Genomic DNA, 19,261 nt, shown 5'->3' on the forward strand with positions numbered 1-19,261 from the left:
ACCTAAATAGAAAAAGCCTGCTTACATTTACCCCATCTATGCCCCTTGTAATTGTGTATACCTCTATCAAATCCTTCTCAATCTTCCACTTTCTAAGGAATCCAGTTTTACCCTGCTCAATCTTTCCTTATTACAGAGGTCCCCCAGACCCAGCAACATCCTTGTATTTTTTCTGTACTCCTACAACCTTGTTTACACCTTTCTTGTAGGTAGGTGACCAAAACTGCACACAATTCTCCAAATTAGACTTCAACAGCGTATTATACAACTTCAGCATCCCATCTCCTGTGCTCAGTACGTGGATGTATGAATGGCGATGTGGCGGAAGCTTTCTTTACGACCCTATCTACCTGTCGCAGAACTTTTAAGGGATTATCGACCTGTGTCCGCAGGTCTCTTTGCTTAATCACAGTTCTCAGTGCCCAACCATTGACTTTGTAAGATATATCCCGGTTGGTCCGACAGAAGTACGAAACCTTGCGCTTATCTGCATTGATTTCCATTGGCCATTTTCAGCCCATCTTTATAATTGATGCAGATCCTCTGCAAGCCATGATGCCGTCTTCACTGTCCACTACAGCCCCAAGCTTGGTTCTATCCGCGAACCTGCTCATCAGTAAACCACATTAGCCTCCAGATCATCGATATAGATGACAAACAACAAATGCCAAAACACCGATCCCTGTGGCACGCCACTATAAAGCCGAATCCTGAATGCATCCCAAATGCTGAGCGACAGAACCTTCTTGACCAGCCTCCCATGTGGGGGCTTGTAGGCAACATCCAGTATATCACCGTCATCCACTTTCCTGGTAACTTCCTCGAAAAAGTCTATAAGAAGGCATACTAACTATCCTTTTCTTTTTCCTACTCAACCCCATTTCACGGCTGTCACCCCGTAACTTTTGATGCCATGTCCAATCAAGAACCTATCAGTCTCTGGCTCAAATACACCCAACGAAATTACCTCCACAGCTGCATGTAGCAGCTACATATTCACCACGTTTAGCTAAAGAAATGTCCCCACATCTCTGTGTTGAAAGGCTGACCCTCTATCCTGAAGCTGCTTCCTCTTGTCCTAGACTTTCCCACCTTTCCACATCTACTCCGTCTAGGCCTTTCAACATCCGAAAGGATTCAATGAGACCCCCCCCCCCCCCCACCACCACATCCTTCTGAATTCCAGCGGGTGCTGACTCAGAATCGTCAAATATTCCTCGTGTGATAACCGTTTCATTCCTGGAATCGTCCATGTGAACTTCCTTTGGCTCCACTCCAATACCAACACATCTTTTCTAAGCTGAGGGACCCAACTATTCACAATTCTCAAGGTGAGGCCTCATCAGTGCTTTGTCAAGCTTCCGCATCACATCGTTGCTCTTGTATTCTAGACCTCTTGATATGAATGGAAATATGGCATTTGTCTTCATCAACACCGACTCAACCTGCAAGTTAAACTTCCGGGTGTTCTGCACAAGGACTCCCAAGTCTACTTGCATTTAAGATTCCTGGATTTTCTCCCCGTTACACAAAAATAGTACGCACTTGTATTTCTACTACTAAAGTGCATGACCATGTATTTTCGAATATTTGCCACTTTCTTGCCCATTCTCCTAATCTGCCTAAGTCCTTCTGCATCTGACCTGTTTCCTGAACTCTACCTTCCTCTCCACCAATCTTCGTATCATCTGCAAACTTGGCGACAAATCATCTATTCTACCATCTAAATCATTAATGCACAGCAGAGAAAGAAGTGCTCCCAACACCAACGCCTGTGGAACGCCACTGGTCACTGGCAGCCAACCAGAAAAGGACCCTTTTATTCCCACTCTCTACCTCCTATTAATCAGTCAATGCTCTAACTATGTCAGTAACTTCCCTGTCATATTTTTTCACTTCTACAGATTTTATTCGTTGCTCTCTGTAAGATTTTAAAACTTCCCAATCCTCTATCTTCCTGCGAATTTTTGCTTTGTTGTATGCCCTTTCTTTTGTTTTTACAATAGCTTTGACTTCCCTTGTCAGCCCCGGTTGTACTATTTTGCCATAGGTGCATTTCTTCATTTTTGGAATACACGTGTCCTGCAGCGTCCGCGTTTCTTCCAGAAACTCACACCATTCCTACTCTGCTGACATCCCTGCCAGCAGCTCTTTCAAATTTACATTGGCCAGCTCCTTTCTCATAACACTGAAATATCACTTACTCCGTTGAAATACGTTACATCAGACTACGTCAGATTATCATTCTGATCTTCCAGTGAACCAGCTTTATCCCTTGCAATCCTTTTGCTCGGATCATGTTGGTGGAATTCTCAATAACTCTCTTCACCTTGTCTATCAGAGGAACTTTATGCCTTCTTTTAGCCGCCCGGATTTCTTTCTCTTGCACTTACTATACTCCATAAGAATCTCATTTGATCCAACTTGCCATTCTCTGCCATGCACTTCCTTTCTTCTTTTAACCGGCGCCTCAATAATTCTTGGATATCAACGTTCCTACGCTTGTTATCCTTACCTTTCATTCTGCCAGGCACTTGCATGCTGGTAGTCTCAAAATTCCGTTTTTGAAGGCATCACACCTTCCAAGTACACTTTTGCCACAAAGCAGCAGCCTGTCTCAATCCACACTTGCCAAATCCATTCTGACACCATCAAAATTGTGCTTTCTCCAATTCAGAATCCCAACCCACGGGTCAGGCCGAACCTTCTGTATATTTAGGTGCATATTACTGGCATCGTGGTCACCGGATGCAAAGTGTTGCTATGCACAAATGTCTGTCCCCTGCCCTGCCTCATTCCATAGCAGATTCAGTATTGCACGCTTACTGTTGGGACTTCTGCGTACTGATGAAGGAAAAGTTCTTCGACACACTTGACAAACTCTATCCCACCTGGTGCATTTAGAGTATGAGATTCCCAGTCATTATGTGGAAAGTTAAAATCACCAAGTGTAACAACCTTAAGTTACTTGCAACAATATACGATCTCACAAATGTGTTCCTCTAAATCCCCGGGACTGTCGGGTTGTCTTTAATATCGCCCCATTACCGTGGCCATAACTTACTTATTTCTCATTTCCACACGGAATGCCTCATTAGTCGGGTTCGACAATTTGTCCTGACGGAGCACTGCCGTGACATTTTCTCTGACTGTGCACGCCACCCCTCCTTCATTAATCCTCCCCGCTCTGAAACGCCTTAAATAATTTGATCTCGAAATAGCTGTCCTGGGTGTGGAGTGTTTGAGCTGAAATTCGCCCTGCAGCGGACAGCCGCGTTGACAAGAGGGTGGAGCCTGAACCTGGCTGGATCAAATCACAGCCTGGGATTGGCTGAATAAACCGGAGAAGCTCCGTCCAGCGAATTGGAAAAGTGCGATCGACACGGAAATCCAGACAGAAACTTCTTGCGACCGTGAGGGAAGGTTCACACAACCTGTGTAATTCTGTCTGTTTTTGCTGCATTTGTCCTAGTCCCCTCTCCTCCCGCTGACCGACCTGTACTAGGCTGGTGAGGAGGTGTGGGATCAGAACTGCGAACGGCTTCATTTACCCCGGATCATCCGGACCTGACTATCTGTAACGAGCGACTAACGCATTCTAACCGAATCGCCCCGGGAGCAGCAGCACCGACTGAGTTCTCGGTGCATGATCGGCTGTCCAGGACCGCGCTGAACTCCGTCCGGTATCAACATCAGAGGTAAATGTTGTCTCCGATTCTGCAGATCAGTGAGCGTTTACAGCGGGGCTCGGCTATTGTTCGGACTGTGAGGGAAAACAAGGGGAGAAGGGAGTTCTGACAAGTTCAATGAACTAGTTATTGACCAAATGCATTAAAAGAAACGACGTCGTCACCTTCAGTCATACACATTTTCTATTGTACTGAGTCAGTGCAGATGAACCTTGCTCACGGATAATAATATCCAAAATGTCCCACAGGGCAGGGCCGGGTCCCTTCTCCGATTTCTTTCTCTCTCTCTCCTCCCCCCCACCCTCCTCACACACACACAAACACACACACACACAAACAGAGCGACGGTGAAATTTTACTGTTTTACTGTCCGGGACGTCGCAGTGGAGAATGCCACAGAGCAATTTATTTAATTAACTCGCAAAATATGATATTAAAATTACAAATGATGGGAGTTTGGAGTAAAATTAAATGCTGGAATCTCACAACGTCTGGTAGCAATTGTAACAAGTAGTTATTCAGATTGCAGACACTGTGGGACTTCTTTTTTTCTCTACCATCTGGTGTTTGTTGCTTTATTTTCTGTAACAGAATTAAATACAATATTAAGGCAACTTGGTGCAGTTTAAGTGGAGTGTCGAACTGGTCTGTGTGGTTTCAGCAGAGAATCCGCCCTGCCGACAGGCAGCAGCTTGCACACAGAAAATCGCGCTGTGAGTCTCACAGAACAGCAACCCGGCCCTTCCCCCGGACCTAGTAACTGAAGTCCGTCTGATTGTCTGATATGAAATTTGAAGAAAACGACTTGAAAATATATCCACACGGAGACCGAACATTCTTGATGAATTAGGTGAGAATAATTCAGCTTCCGATATTTATTTCGATCTTTATTTCAAATCATTGTGTTTTGGATTAGTGATTGTCAGAAACGAGCCACGCTCCCGAATAATGGCTTCAAGACAAATTCAAGGAAACAAAGTTTATTAACAGTTCTGCAGAGCTGGGCCCCCTCAGAGAAGGGAACCCTGAACCTTACAGGGCAGCAGGTTTTATCCTTCTTCCTTAACCCTCCCCTCCCTGACTCGGGAGGTACATAGTCTTATCCCATTCCATATTTGGAGTTGTTTTTTTACACATTTCTGTAAAACAATAGTCCATATCTCAGGACTTCAATGATTCCACAAACAGTTAATCTTGTCAGGGCTTCTGCATTCATGCTTATCAGACATAATTAAATCACATTTGTTTTCTGACTTTAACCCAGACATAATTAAATCACATTTGTTTTCTGACTTTAACCCCGACCTCTTTCAGAAACGCACATCTTAATTTCCTTCGACTCTCACAATTCCACCCTTTTTCTTTTTAAGATGTGCGTAGCAGCTAGCATTTCTGCTCTTTCCAGGGGACCCACCGTCCTTCCTCCACCCCCCGTGGAGGGTCAACTTTCTTCTTTAATAGGATAAGTTTTAGCTCGTTTGTCCCATGTTGGGATATCGCTACTGCCTGGAGCTGGAATATACTGCGCCTGATCAGTGTTCGTATACAAGGAATCAAACACGGCAAAAGTAAGAGAATCATTAGACCCCCGCCTGCTACTAGGAGAGCGGTGCACCACCAACTACCTCCCAGTAGCCCATCTAGCCAACTCATGTTCCCCAGGGATCTCCAGTTTTGTACTGGCACGTGGGCCAGTTTCCGAATTTTGTCGGATATTTTTAACACGGCCTTTCCACAGTCGTCTATCTTAAGGCAACAGTTTGTAAGATTGAACTTCCCACATACCCCACCTTCAGAGGCCAATAGGTAATCCACAGCCAGCCTGTTCTGGTATATTGCTGTTCGCATCTGACTCTGCTGTTTTGCCAACAGCTCCAATGCCAGTGCCGTTTGATTGGTTATCACTTCCACCACCGCCTGCAGTCTAATAATTCGGTTTAACATATAGATTGGTGTACGATATCCCCATGACCCATCCTGGGCCCAGGTTGCTGGTCCATAGTATTTAATGATGTGAGCTGGTGGCCATTTATCACCCCACTCGCCCATCTTTATCTCCTTGAGTAGCCCTTATTATAAACTTGGTAATAAGGTTTACTATTCTCCCAACATTCTTCTCTCTTACTTAGAAGTTCTAAGTAAGAGAGCTCTTACATAGCATTGATCATTCACATGCGAGTGGGACACAAATGATCCTGGGAACACCCTCTGCCCCACTCGTACCACGGTTCTGCACTTGTCACATTTCCCTTCAAATTCCCCGACATATAGAATTAAATATATTACAGTCAATAATGTTACAGTCCACATAGAGTTCATTTTTGCTGCCTTTTTAGCTTCACCACCAACGGTTCTTCACCGGGAACACAGGTCCACTCAGTGCGGCTTTCGGGCTTCACCGGTCCTTTTACCCTGGATGCGTGTGTCCACCCTTTTTCTTTTGTCCATACAGCCGCCTCTGTTGTTAGCAGGACCTGGAAAGGGCCTTCCCACTGTGGCTGTAACTTCTCCGGCTTCCAGGTCCTTACCAGAACCCAATCTCCAGGCACGATCTGATGTAAAGCAAAGTCGAGCAGCAGAGTCTGGGCCAAGAGACCCTTTTTCCGCAGTTCTGCAAAGGAACGGGGCAAGGCCAGTAAATTGTTCTTTACAAATAAATCACCCCCCTGTAGTGTGGGATACCCCTCTATTTTATTCCAATGTGGCAGTCCAAAGAGCATCTCATAAGGAGATACTCCTATGTCCTTCCGGGGCGCTGTATGTATTCTCAGGAGAGCGATCGGCAAACACTTGGTCCATGGTAGCTTGGTTTCCAACATCAGCTTGGTTAGCTGTGCCTTCAGGGTGCTGTTCATTCGTTCTAGTCTTCCCGAACTCTGGGGATGCCACGGGGTATGGTACTTCCATTCGATATCAAGTGCATCGCAAATTAACTGGTGCGTCTTGGAGGCGAAGTGTGTTCCCCGGTCAGAGTCTATGGACCCCACGATTCCATATCTGGGGATTATGTTCTCAAGTAGTATTCGAGCTACTGTGGGCGCATCTGCCTTAGTAGTTGGGTATGCTTCCACCCAGCGTGTAAAGTGATCCACGATTACCAATAAGTATTTCCATCTCTGCACTTGGGGCAGCTCGGTGAAGTCGATTTGGATCCTATGGAAGGGTCTCATTGCCAGGGGCTGGCCGCCTCGGTATGGATCGCATCACTTTCTTGTTTATTCGCTGGCACGTTGGACATCCGGTTACCTCTTGTTGGGCCAAAGTGTAGATTCCCTTGCATGCATATTCCCTAAGTACCGTGTCACACATTGCCTGCGCTCCCCAGTGGGTCTGTTGGTGCAGTTGTTGGAGTATGTTGCGGGTCACTTCCTTATTTAGCACCTGTCTTCCATTGGGGATTCTCCATTTACCATCAGCGTCTTTCGGGGCTCCTAGTTGGTTCATGTTGTCAATCTCCATTTGAGTAAACACAGGCAGTTTAGTAAGTCCTTCTCTCACTGGTATCAAAGTCAGGAGTTGCACCGGTTCTTCAACTGCTGCCCGTTTGGCCTCCTCGTCCGCCAGACGGTTCCCCACAGCATCAGGTGTCGATCCTTTTTGGTGTCCGGGTACATGCACTACCGCAATTTCAGTCGGTAAGGCCAGGGCTTCCAATGTCATACTTATCATTTGTTCATGTGCCAGTCCTTTTCCCCTGGCCGTTATCAGTCCTCTTTCTTTCCATATCTTCCCAAATGTATGTACTATCCCATAGGCGTATTTGGAATCAGTGTATACAGTTCCGACTCTCTTTACCAATATTATCAGAGCCCTTTGGAGCGCGTATAACTCACAGGACTGAGCCGACCATGAAGGTTGTGTCACACCCTTGGGGACCTAATTTCAAGTTTACCAGGGGTTCCTGCCGATGATTTTTCCCCAAGGGGTGGAACCCCCGACCTCCCTAGTCTTCGTCTTCCATCATGGTATACGAGCGCACTTCCCGTCGGTATCTGGGGCACTCACGCCTGAAGTGTCCCTCTTGGTTGCAGTGAAAACATCTTAAAGCCTTCCTTAGCCCTCCTCCTTGCTCCTGGCTACTACCTCGATCCAACCATGGTCCCTGTCTCTCTCTACTATCTGCGGTTACTTGTCGCACTGTCTGGACCATTATCCTTGCCGTCTTCTTTTGTTTCTCTTCGTCCCTTCTGACAAAGACCTTCTGAGCCTCACGGAGTAATTCACTCAAGGGCTTGCTGTTCCAATCTTCCATTTTCTCCAGCTTTTTCCTAATGTCCGGCCAGGCTTTGGACACAAGCTCTACTCGAATTAGTTGTTGTCCCACCTCTGTCTCTGGGTCTACTCCTGCGTATTGTTGCATATTTTTCCGAATCCTATCCAGGAAATCTGACGGGGTTTCATCAGGGTTCTGGTGACTTCCAAAGGCCTTAGTGAAGTTGTATCCCTTTTATCATGTATTCGCGTACATATCGCATATTCCTCCTTCCGTCCTCCGATTGCTTATCCCATTGTGGGTCTACTAATGGGAATTTTTGTTCACCTGGTCCATCCTGGGGCTTCTCCCTTTCCCAGACTGCTATTGCAGCTTGTCTTATCATTTGCCTTTCTTGTGCGGAGAATAGGGTCCCCATTATTGAGTACATTTCATCCCAGGTGTAGGTATTTGGTCCCAGGAATTGGTCCAATTGTTCCGCAAGGCCCATAGGATCTTCTAACAGATTTTTCATCTCTTTCTTAAAGGTCCGAACCTCTGTGCTCGTCAGGGGAACGCTCACGTAACCTGTTCCCCCTTCTGCCCCTCCCATTGGGACTTCTCGGAGGGGACACATTTTTGTTTCTTCGCCCTCTTTCTTCATCTCTTGGTTTTCTTTCCTTTTCCTCAAGGTCATCGATTTGCGGAGCGGTAGGGGGCACATATGGGGGCGGCAGGTGCTCGAGCACCTCCCATGTATTCTTTTTCTGTCCCCCTTCATTTATCGTTTTCAATTTATAACTATTTGTCGTTGGTAACCAGCATAGAGCATAATCACTTTCTTCGGGTTTGACGTTAGGTTTTGAGTTCACGTACAGATTAAGGGCTTGTTGTACCCAATCCTCGCTAGACCCGAACTTAGGCCACCACACAGCCGACCCTTGGATCAGTTGGCGGGACCACAATTCACAGTACTGTATCATTTTTTTTCTTTGACTTCCCTTTTCGCCTCCCATAATCCCAATTTTCTAACATCCGTCCCAACGGACTATCAGGGGGTACCCCGGGGTATTTTTCATCATTGGCGCCTGGATTTCCTTTACCCTTTTCTCTCTTAGACCCCTTATTTCCCATCTCGAGGACTTGCCCGGTTCCTATCCACCCGCAGGCTACCCCGTGATTCCGCACTTCTTGCGCACCACATCACTGCAGGAATTTAATTTGAATGTGACCCACCTAGCTCGATCACTCCTGTCCAATTCCGGAACCTGTATTTCCGCGATCGCCCAGGAATCCACACGCAGGCTACCCCGTGGTTCCACAATTCTCGTGCACTACGTCTCTGCAGGATCCACCTGCAGGGTAACCCCGTAGTTCCACAATTCTCGTGTACCACGTCACTGCAGGATCTCTTACCTGGGTCCTGTGCACAGAAATTACTCGATCGCTCACTGTCTCAACTGCCTCGACAACCCCTCTTTGTTTCCTTGAGTCCACCGGATATCACTCGCTCAAGCCGCGTGGGGCGACGAGCAAGGAATCAGGGACTGCCGAACTCGGCAGGGTGCACCTTCTCCGATGTCCTTCCTTGCCCCCCTCACGGCCGGAGTGTGGATCCCGGACGAGCGCCCCAAGTTGTCAGAAACGAGCCACGCTCCCGAATAATGGCTTCAAGACAAATTCAAGGAAACAAAGTTTATTAACAGTTCTGCAGAGCTGGGCCCCCTCAGAGAAGGGAACCCTGAACCTTACAGGGCAGCAGGTTTTATCCTTCTTCCTTACCCCTCCCCTCCCTGACTCGGGAGGTACATAGTCTTATCCCATTCCATATTTGGAGTTGTTTTTTTACACATTTCTGTAAAACAATAGTCCATATCTCAGGACTTCAATGATTCCACAAACAGTTAATCTTGTCAGGGCTTCTGCATTCATGCTTATCAGACATAATTAAATCACATTTGTTTTCTGACTTTAACCCAGACATAATTAAATCACATTTGTTTTCTGACTTTAACCCCGACCTCTTTCAGAAACGCACATCTTAATTTACTTCGACTCTCACAGTGATCAATAGCTCATTCGCTCCATTTTAACCCCCTTCTGTCAGTGATTGTATTTGTGATCCTGCAGTTTCCTGTCAGCGTCATTGAGATTTTCCACAGTTTATGTCAAGATTAAAAACAGATCTCTAACCAGGGTTTACGTTTTCAATGTAAGCGTTTGAAAAACCTGTTCGGACAACACGATTTCCATTTCCAATACTTGTCATTTCAAATGTTTGAGACTGTGTTTGTTGTGGGTGTTTCGAAATGATCACGCTGACATCCTGTAGCAGCAAAGATTTTGATTCCTTTCAAGGCCACGGCAGACAGTAAACAGCGGGTGTGGGCCGGTGGTGGGAAAAGGTCGTGTGACCGGTTACAGAAAGAGGCAGTCGGCAGGCGGGATTGCGGAGCGAAAACCATGATTTTATTGCACGGGGCAGAAGGCTGGATGGGATGAGTGGCCGATTTATGCGTGCTATATTTACAGTAAAGGTCTGACTCCAGAGTTATTGTAAAACAATTTAAAAAGTACGGAGTATCATTCATGCAAATTACCTGTCTCTGAACCAAAAACAAACATTGCAGTAATTAAATCAACCAGAGTGCTAACAGAGCTTATAAGCAACAATGGACCCAGCACCGATCCCAGAGCAACCCCACTAGTCACTGGTCTCCAGTCAGAGGACCAAAACATTTTCTACCGCTTACTGGCTTCTCTCAGGAAGCCGATGCCGAAGCTATGTTACCATCGCTTCCTTAACGTTAAGCCACTGAACCTTCTTGACTAATGTTACGTACACTTGTCACGTGACTGGGGTTGAAGTTATACTGGACTTGAGGTAATGGTCTTGTGATGGTGGAGTGACATCATTTTCCCGCCAGTAGAGATCATGTGACAGGTTTTTTTTACAGGTTATAAAAGGAAGACCCACCCTGTGGGGAGGGGCAGTTCGTGGCTGGATTTGCCAAGCTGACTTCATGCCACTGCGTGATTTAATGTGATGACGCAGTTTAGTTGGAAAATGAAGTTTTATCTAATGCCTAAAGTTTAAAAGGTCATTGCCAGCAGTTTCTTTACAATACTGCTGTGGAGAGTGAAGATAAAAGTTTGGGAATTAAAGATCAAGGAGAATCGAATTTTGACGGTGGAAAGTTCGACCTTTATTTGATCCTTATTCAAAGGATATCGTTGACTATTCTCATGTTAATCCCTGGGAAATACCAGAAAGGATTGAGAATAGTGTGGAAGAAAAGGTCAGTGCCTTTAAGCCGTTACGTTTCATAAAATTCTTCGTGGGAAAAGTTCGACACTGGGGATGGAAGAAAAGCGACGTGAAAGAGAATTTAAATCGTCTTAAAAAGTCTCTCCTTTTAAATGGACTAAGCATTTTGAACTTTTGGCAATACCGCTTTAAGAACTGTTTTTGCTGCATCGCTTTAAGAACTGTTAAGCTGCTGCACAGCAGCTGTTTTCCGGTTACGTTAGTGTTTGTTTACTTTTGGGGGGTTTGTTTTCAGTGTTTAATAAAAATGTTATTTGTTATAAAAACCCTTGCCTAACTCACATATATTTATTGTTGCCTGAATACGTAACACTAACCTCCGATGTGGGAATCTGCCGAATCACCTGGTATTTTTTTCTAAATTATACTAATTATTTTTCATTCAGTGAATTACCTCTTCCTTTTCCCCGGAGCAGGAAGTGTCACGTTGTTCCAGTCTGATAATTTATGAACAACATTTTTGATTATTCGCTCACAGTTGCACTCAGACCCCATTCTCTGGCTTACAGTGTGTTTGCAGAATTCACGTTTATATACCCTACTACTGCAGCCCTTTCGCCACGAGAATTTTGATATAAAGGTAGAAATGATGCAAAGTGGGCGTGATTGTAAACCAGTGTCAGCAGGGAAATGATGCTACGAAAGGAGTGAACACCAGAGAGTCTGCAAGAGATGTTTGAGATTTGGAACAGTTCTCTAACCGGGTGTTACAGCTGCAAAGCAAGCGTGCGAAGAGCTGTTCAGGCAACATGAGTTCCCTTTTATCAGAACTTGCCGTTTCTGATAAATATTCGTTGTTCTCTCTTTGAGAGTGTGTTTATTCTGGGTGTTTCAGAGCTGATCTCCTGAAAGTCCTGTAGAAGCAAAGACTTTGTTTCTGTTCAAAGGCTCGATACACAGCAAACAGTGGGGGGGGGAGGGGGAGTGTGACCACTTACAGAAAGCAGCCGGCGGCATTGCGGAACGAAAGCCATGAGTTCACTGCTTGGGGCAGAAGGCTCGGTGGGGTAGTGGCCAATTTACTCCTGCTATGTTTACAAGAAATGTTATGACTACAGACTGATTGTAAACCAATTTAATGAGGTCGACCAAGCCTCAATAGTTTTCTTCACTATTCAAAAAGGGAAAAATAACTGTTTCGAGGATGATTGTACTGGCATGGATGTTATGTAGCCTCTTCCCTGATGGACTGATGTGAGTGGGACAAACAGTCCCTGACCAGGGTGTGTGGGACGTTTAATGATATTATGGTACTTTTCCACCATCTTTCTGTGAATATGTGCTTGATGGCAGGTCGGTCTTGCTCGGGAGTCTGGATTTGCAATCGTGTGAGCAGAGTGGACAGCAATGGTCTCAGCACAAGGCTGAGGGTCACAGAGGTTGACGATGATGGGAAGGGAGGACCATTTGTGCACTGTGACTGTCTGTCGTCTGTTGGTTAGGCAGTCCACCGCCCAGTTGCACAGTGGCGTCTTTAGACGGAGGCGTGGGAATTTGTTCACCAAGGTTTGTGGGACAAAAGCGTTGAATGCTGAAATGAAATCCAGAAACAACATTTTGACCTAATTGTCTTTTTTTAAGGCCTATCAGGCCAAGGAGAATGAGAGATGCAATGCCATCTGCCACTTAGCAATTCAGTCGGTAAGCATACTGGTGAGTGACCAGTGAACAAGGATTGGAGTTTTTGATGTGTGCCATTATCAGCCGATCAAAGCACTTAATGCTGATTGGCGACAGCTTCACTGGGCAGTAGGTCACTTTGTTCCGAATATGTCGGGTTCCTTGGTACAGGGATAATGGTGGTTGATTTGAAGCACGTGGGAACAGCAGCCTGGATAAGTGAAATGTTGACGATAGCTGTGAAGACATCAATGTGCATATGTACACTCTTTCTGCGAGCTCAGCCTGGATGCTTTCTGGCCAGAGTCCTCATTATCTTTGCTGTTACAGACAATGGATGTTCAGCTCTGAGGAAAGTAGCTTTCCTGGCTGGCTAGCGTTGTGTGCTTCGAAGCATTGTTTGGAGTGCCAGGGAGGGGGGCGTCATTGGTACAGTCAAGCCTTACGTAGTCTATAAACCCTTGATGCCCAGCCACATACACCAGGATTCGTTTCTCAGGGTTAGCGAGTCCGAACCGAAGGGCACAGATACAATAGAGCAGACAGATTGAATAGACCTGTGAGTTAATCTCAATACACAGAGGCAGTGAGTATCTGGAGTGAGCTGTTCAGTGTTTGCATCGTTGGTTATCTACCGCGGGTTCAGTATCCTCACCGTGTTTGGAAATTAACACTCACTGTCTCCTGTCTGTGAGCAGCTGTATATTAAAAAAAACACACTCAAGATGCTGGAGACCTGAAATCAAATCAAAAAATGTTCAAAGCCATTTCGATACAGGGTGTTGGACCTGAAAAATCATCTTTCCACATCTTTATCTGTTGAATGTTCATTTCGTTTTCAGGTTTTTAGTAAATTGCTTTGGAAGGGGTTAAGTCTCTTGGGAAGCACAGTTGTGTGGAACTGGGAAATTTGGTTGAAAACTATCAGGTCGAATCTGTGTTGATGCCACCCAATATGGAAAATGGGAAAGATGTCCTAAACTCTCGGTGTGGGCTGTGACCCAGTGAGGTTGGGTCCCAGGATAGATGCCACTAATTTTTTAACCAGATAAAATTATTTCGGGGATCAAGTTTCCCGGGTTTATGAAATGATCAGTTAGTATTTCTGTTCTGTGCTCAGATATTTGATTCTATAGTTCCTTTGGAAGAAAAACAGGGAATTGAATTTCCAATTCTGTCCCTCACAGGGTGAGCCTGTGATTAAACATGTTGTTTTGTGTTTGCACTATTAGAAATAGACCTGGGTTCCATAATTCAATTCACATTTGGAAATTCCCCCTCACTCTCACCTGTCTATCTGCCAGTGTGATTCAAAGAGAAATGGAAGATGCTGGAGATAGAACAGAACATGGAACAGTACATCACAGGAACAGGCACTTCAGCCATAATGGTGTGCTAAACCAGCTAAAAAACAAAATCAAGCCCCCCCCAAAAAAAACTAATCCGTCCGATTTACACAATATCCATATCCTCTTCACACCCACGTGCCTATCTAAACGTGTCTTCAAAGACTCCGATGTATTGTCTTCCACCACCACTACAGGCAGCTCATTCCATGTATTCACTACTCCCTGAGTAAAACACCCTCACATTTCCTTTGCATCTACGCCCTCACACCTTCATTACGTGTCCTCTGCTATTAGGCATTTCTAACCAGCGAAGAGATACTCCCTGACTACTCTGTCAATGTATTTCATAATCTTATAAACCTCTAAGAGATTTCTCCTCAGTCTCCGCCGCTCCAAGGAGAACAACACAAGATTTCCAGTAAAAACTGGGTAATATTTGAATCCATTCTGATGAAAGGTTAGGAAACCGAATTATTAACTTGGTCCTCTCCCCACGGCAGTTCCTTACTTGCTGAGCATTTGTAGTGATTCCAGTTTCTCTTTATTACATTCACTCCGGAACATGTTAAATTTCCTGCGAATGGAGCAGTGAAGCTGCACTCATTTTATGATTGTAGAACAGTAAAGAAATCGGAGCTTTTCCCTGTGAATTATCCTGGTACCAGTTGTCCTTTTAATCCTGGACATGTGTTCAGTACAATTGTTGATAACAAAGTTCACAAAATAAGCTGAGGAATGATGAGCTTTATGCATGTGGAGCATGTGATACCCCTGGGCCTGAGTTCAGTGGAGTTCAGAGGGATGGTGGTTGTGGGGGGGGGGGGGGGGGGAGTGGGAGTGATTATTTACACCAGCTAAATAACAACAAGCCTGGATACAGTGGGAATGGAGAGAGGGTGTATTGATTAGACGGAGAGTCTGGGATCTGAGAGTGCTGCCTCAGAATAAAGAAGCTTCAATTTAGATCTGAGATGAGAGCAATTACTTTAGCCAAATGTCAGTTGATCTGTGGAATTTTATGCCACAGAGGGTGCTGGAGGCGATCGTTGGGTACATTCATGTTCTGAATTGCTAAATAGGTTGAGTATTATAGCAGGGAAGCAAGAATACGGGGTTGGAAAAATAATCCTACATGACTGATTATGGAACAGACTAGAATGACTGAATGACTAGAATGACTCTAATTCTACTCCTATGTATTATGACTTGTATCTTATACCTTGACTGAGTCCCGGTATGTGTATCCCATCACAAACAAGAGAAAATCTTCAGATGCTGCGAAGCAACACACACAAAATGCTGGAGGAACTCAGCAGGCCAGGCAGCATCTGTATATGGAAGAGAGTCGAGTCGACGTACAGTTGCTGCCTGGTCTGATGAGTTCCTCCAGCATTTTGTGTGTGTTCCTTTGTATCCCATGTCAGGTTTTGTAAAGTGTGAGGGACAGTTACAGATTTCTTCACTCGGATCATTACTTATGCGTTCAAGATTTAAATTTCAGTTTAATGCTTGGTTCTCCTTTGTCTTGTTAACGTGCTTCATCGTCTCTCTGGTTAAAGTTAGATCTGCAGTGAGAGATTTACTGGAAGAAAAGCCCACAACTGGAAGCAAACCACAACTGAAGATGAGGGAACATCAACAAGTGAACCAGCCCGAGTGCTGAGAGCATCAACTTGAGAGAACCCTTAGTTTCCATTGATTCAGTCAGGAGAAAGTTTGGTGAGTCTCATTTACTCTAACACTGGTCCTTCAGACATTACATATCTGTACCAAGGAAGGTAGGAAATAGCTGGAGTGGGACTGAATAAATGTAGAAGTGCCAGTTATGTCAGTTGCAATCACTCCAGATTTGCTATTTGCTGTCAGCATCCCAGCTATGTGAAGTCACACACATTCCCTCACATTGCTTGCTCATTTCAAACTCTTATCGGTTCTGCTGTTTCCTTGCTTGGCTGTGTTAGGTGGTAATCATCTCAAAATGCGTTGAGAATTTTCTCCCTTTATGAGACACCACAGCGCTTCCTCCTGTAGTGATTGCAGAAATGTGGAATCACCATGAACTACAGCAACATGTCATTGACTCCTCTGTCTATTGCAAGCTGCAATGATATACTTGCCCTCGAGTATATTGCCGTGCAAGCCTCTGCTAAGAGCAAACCCTCTTGAAGCCAAATGTCCCAGCACCACATTTCATTCAGTCCTAACTAGCAAATGCCAACCAATAATTTACATTTCCATACCTGGCGTCATCAAGTAGTCTTCTTCCAATAACTTGTCAGAACCTATGAACCTGTGATTAAACAGAACTAGGTTTTGCAATGTTCCCATTTGACCCGGTACCAAAGTCACGGGTAATACCTGTACTTGACATGAACGAATGCCCTTGCAGCCGGAATCGGTTTAAACTCAGTCATTTTTGGATGGGAAGCAGTGTGTTGGGTCAGATGATGAAGGAGATGATATTAAGGTAATGCAATGTTCAGAAAGACTGTGGAAAGGGCATCGTGCAGTGAAAAGCAGCAACAGTTTCCCCTCTCCACTCCCTCTCTCACCCTCCCATTTTTTTTTTGCTGGAGTTAATCGGGGGAGTTCGGAACTCGTTCTACTCACTGACCAGTGAAAGTAAAACCTTGTTTCCATTCGAAGCCCAGTTTCTTCATAAAGAGTGGGTTTGAAGTGTTATCGAGATGAACATGGGGCAATGCGTAACGAAAGTTTAAATCAGATCAGCAGCAGTTTCGAAGGACCGAGTGGTCCACTTATGCATTTTGTGTGTTGATTAGAAAAGTTCTGACAGTTTAATTAGTGTAACACAATATAACATCAGCAAATTAATTATATTGTGGAACTGACAAACATTACATTGATTAAGTATATACATGGGGATTGGTGTATTAATGTTGTACCCCAGCGGGTTGCGGATCGACCATGACTCATTCGGTGATCTGGCCAGCGCAGTACGGGACCGAGGGACGCGCTTCCCGTTCCCTGTTACTGACTCTACAGTTTCCCCATCTACTGCGTGCACCAGCTCACTGTACATGCGTCTCGCGGAGCGCCGTCACGCTTGCGCTCCCGGGCTGACATTTAGACGATTTAAGCATGCTGCGCGTGCCCGGTATCTCGCGTGAAGTGATGTGAGATTTACTTATCCCTCACTGGTGACAGCAAATGCCAATTTAGCATACCAACCAACGGGAATATGGGTTTCGTCATTAAGGAGTTTCCTCCCTAGACCCCACCACGTGTTTCCTAACCTGACTCCCGGGAAAGATCCAACAAGCTCGTTTTTTTAATGCTGCTCTTCCTCTCCAAGGAGTTGGCGGAGCTGCAATGGCGACAGTGGGAGTACAGGGGGTTTATCTCCTCTGAAGTGGCGAGGATGAAGAAGGCTTCAGTATATTTGTAGCGGACACCGGTAAAGTGTTAACCTGCAAGTGCGGTGTTGAGAGATTTTGAGAACAAGTCACGATCTTACTATCTGACACGGTGGGCTGGAGGGACCCAGCGGCTGCCTTTTGTTTGACGTGTCTGGGTTTAAACAACGGAGTAAACAGACCCACCTTGGGCCAGCAGGCTGTCCCACTGGGTGTTGTGGGGGCAGAGGCTTGGAGCATGGTTGCTCCCTGTCTGCATTAGTGATTTATCTGAGGGACAAAATGCAACACTTACAAGTCTGTTATTGACTGAAAACATTTATATTTATTGTTGCATTTTGTTTATGATACAATCATTGTCCAATTTATGTTCAAACTCAATAGTCAGTCATCCATACATGAAAGCCGATGAATACAGTGAAATAAAAGAGCGTTACTGCACAACAAGGTGCCTTTTTGCAAACTGCCTATCCAAGATTCCACAAGGTCAGGTTCATTGTCTGAGTAGTATTATCTAGCCATCGTCATCTCTGTTGTCCTCTCCTTCCTTAACCTTCTGTTTTACCCAACATGGAATACTGTCTTCTCTTTATGTGGCCAATTCATCTGAGTTTCTCATAAGGCACAGCAGATGTCCAGGTATCCCCATTTCCTTAAGGATTTGCTGTAGTTTATTATGGTCCACACTGTTGAAGGCTTTAGAGTAGTCAATAAAACACAGATAAATACTTTTCTGGAAGTCTCTCGATTTCTCCATTATCCAGCGTGGGTTAGCAATTTGCTCACTGGTGCCTCTGCCTCGTCTAAAACCAGCTTGTACATCTGACAGTTCGGGTTCCATATATTGCTGGAGTATTGCTTGCACGATCTTTAGAATTACCTTTCTAGCTTGTGAAAATGTTCGGTAATTTGAACAATCCTTTACATTTCCCTTCTTGGGTATGGGGATAAAAACGGATCTTAATCCAGTTTAAAGGTCATTGTTGTTTCTATTTTTTCCCCAGATCTGCTGGAAAATTGCATGCAACACGTTGACAGCATCACCTTTTAGAGTTTTAAACAATTCAGCTGGACTCCTGTCACATCCTGCAGCCTTATTATTGGCTTCACTTTCCAGAATGTCTGGCTCTGTATCGATGAGGGAGTCATTGCAGGTGTCTTCGCTGTTGGATCTTTCTGCAATTCCTCTGTGTGTTCCTGGCAACTCCCTTTGATGTCCTTTGCTTCTGTAAGGTCCTTCCCTTCTTTGTCTTTTCCTACGCTCATTTTACATGAAATGTTCCTTTGATTTCCCTAACATTCAGCAAAAGATCTCTTGTGTTTCTTTTTCCAATTCTGTTGGCTTCTTCAGCTTCAGTGCATCGCTCCTTTAAGAAAGTTTCCTTATATTTCCTTGCTATCTTCTTGAACTTTGTGTTCAGTTGGAGGTCTTTGTTCCAATCTCCATTTACTCCCTGGAATGTAGGAGAGTGAGCAGTGACCTTACAAACATGGTTTAAATTATGAAGGGCAGAGTAACTGACTCACTCCTTTATTTGTGTAATTCAGGTCATTGCCAGCAGGTGGAGCTTTCTGCCACCCAGACGGCAGACAAGAAGACGACAATCAACCAACCTCAGTCAGACTCAGAATGGACACAGGTATGTTCACTGAGCTCTTTCTCATTAAAACTCTGTCCTTATGGTGCACGTGTAGTCAAATTATCA

The 19,261-nt window shown here is 45.0% G+C and overlaps 1 protein-coding gene across 1 annotated transcript in view; it reads left to right on the plus strand.

Annotated features, from left to right (window-relative positions):
• Positions 1–3,409: 3,409 nt before the first annotated feature.
• The window catches only part of LOC140721534 (NACHT, LRR and PYD domains-containing protein 3-like), a 117,827-nt gene continuing 101,975 nt past the window's right edge, over positions 3,410–19,261 (plus strand). Inside the window, exons 1-3 of the mRNA XM_073036347.1 lie at positions 3,410–3,698; positions 15,738–15,897; positions 19,104–19,195. Of these exons, the coding sequence (XP_072892448.1) occupies positions 19,186–19,195 (10 nt within the window). The 5' untranslated portion in view covers positions 3,410–3,698; positions 15,738–15,897; positions 19,104–19,185. The remainder of the gene's footprint in view (positions 3,699–15,737; positions 15,898–19,103; positions 19,196–19,261) is intronic.

Source organism: Hemitrygon akajei, unplaced genomic scaffold, assembly GCF_048418815.1.
Source record: "Hemitrygon akajei unplaced genomic scaffold, sHemAka1.3 Scf000057, whole genome shotgun sequence".
Taxonomy (NCBI): Eukaryota; Metazoa; Chordata; class Chondrichthyes; order Myliobatiformes; family Dasyatidae; genus Hemitrygon; species Hemitrygon akajei.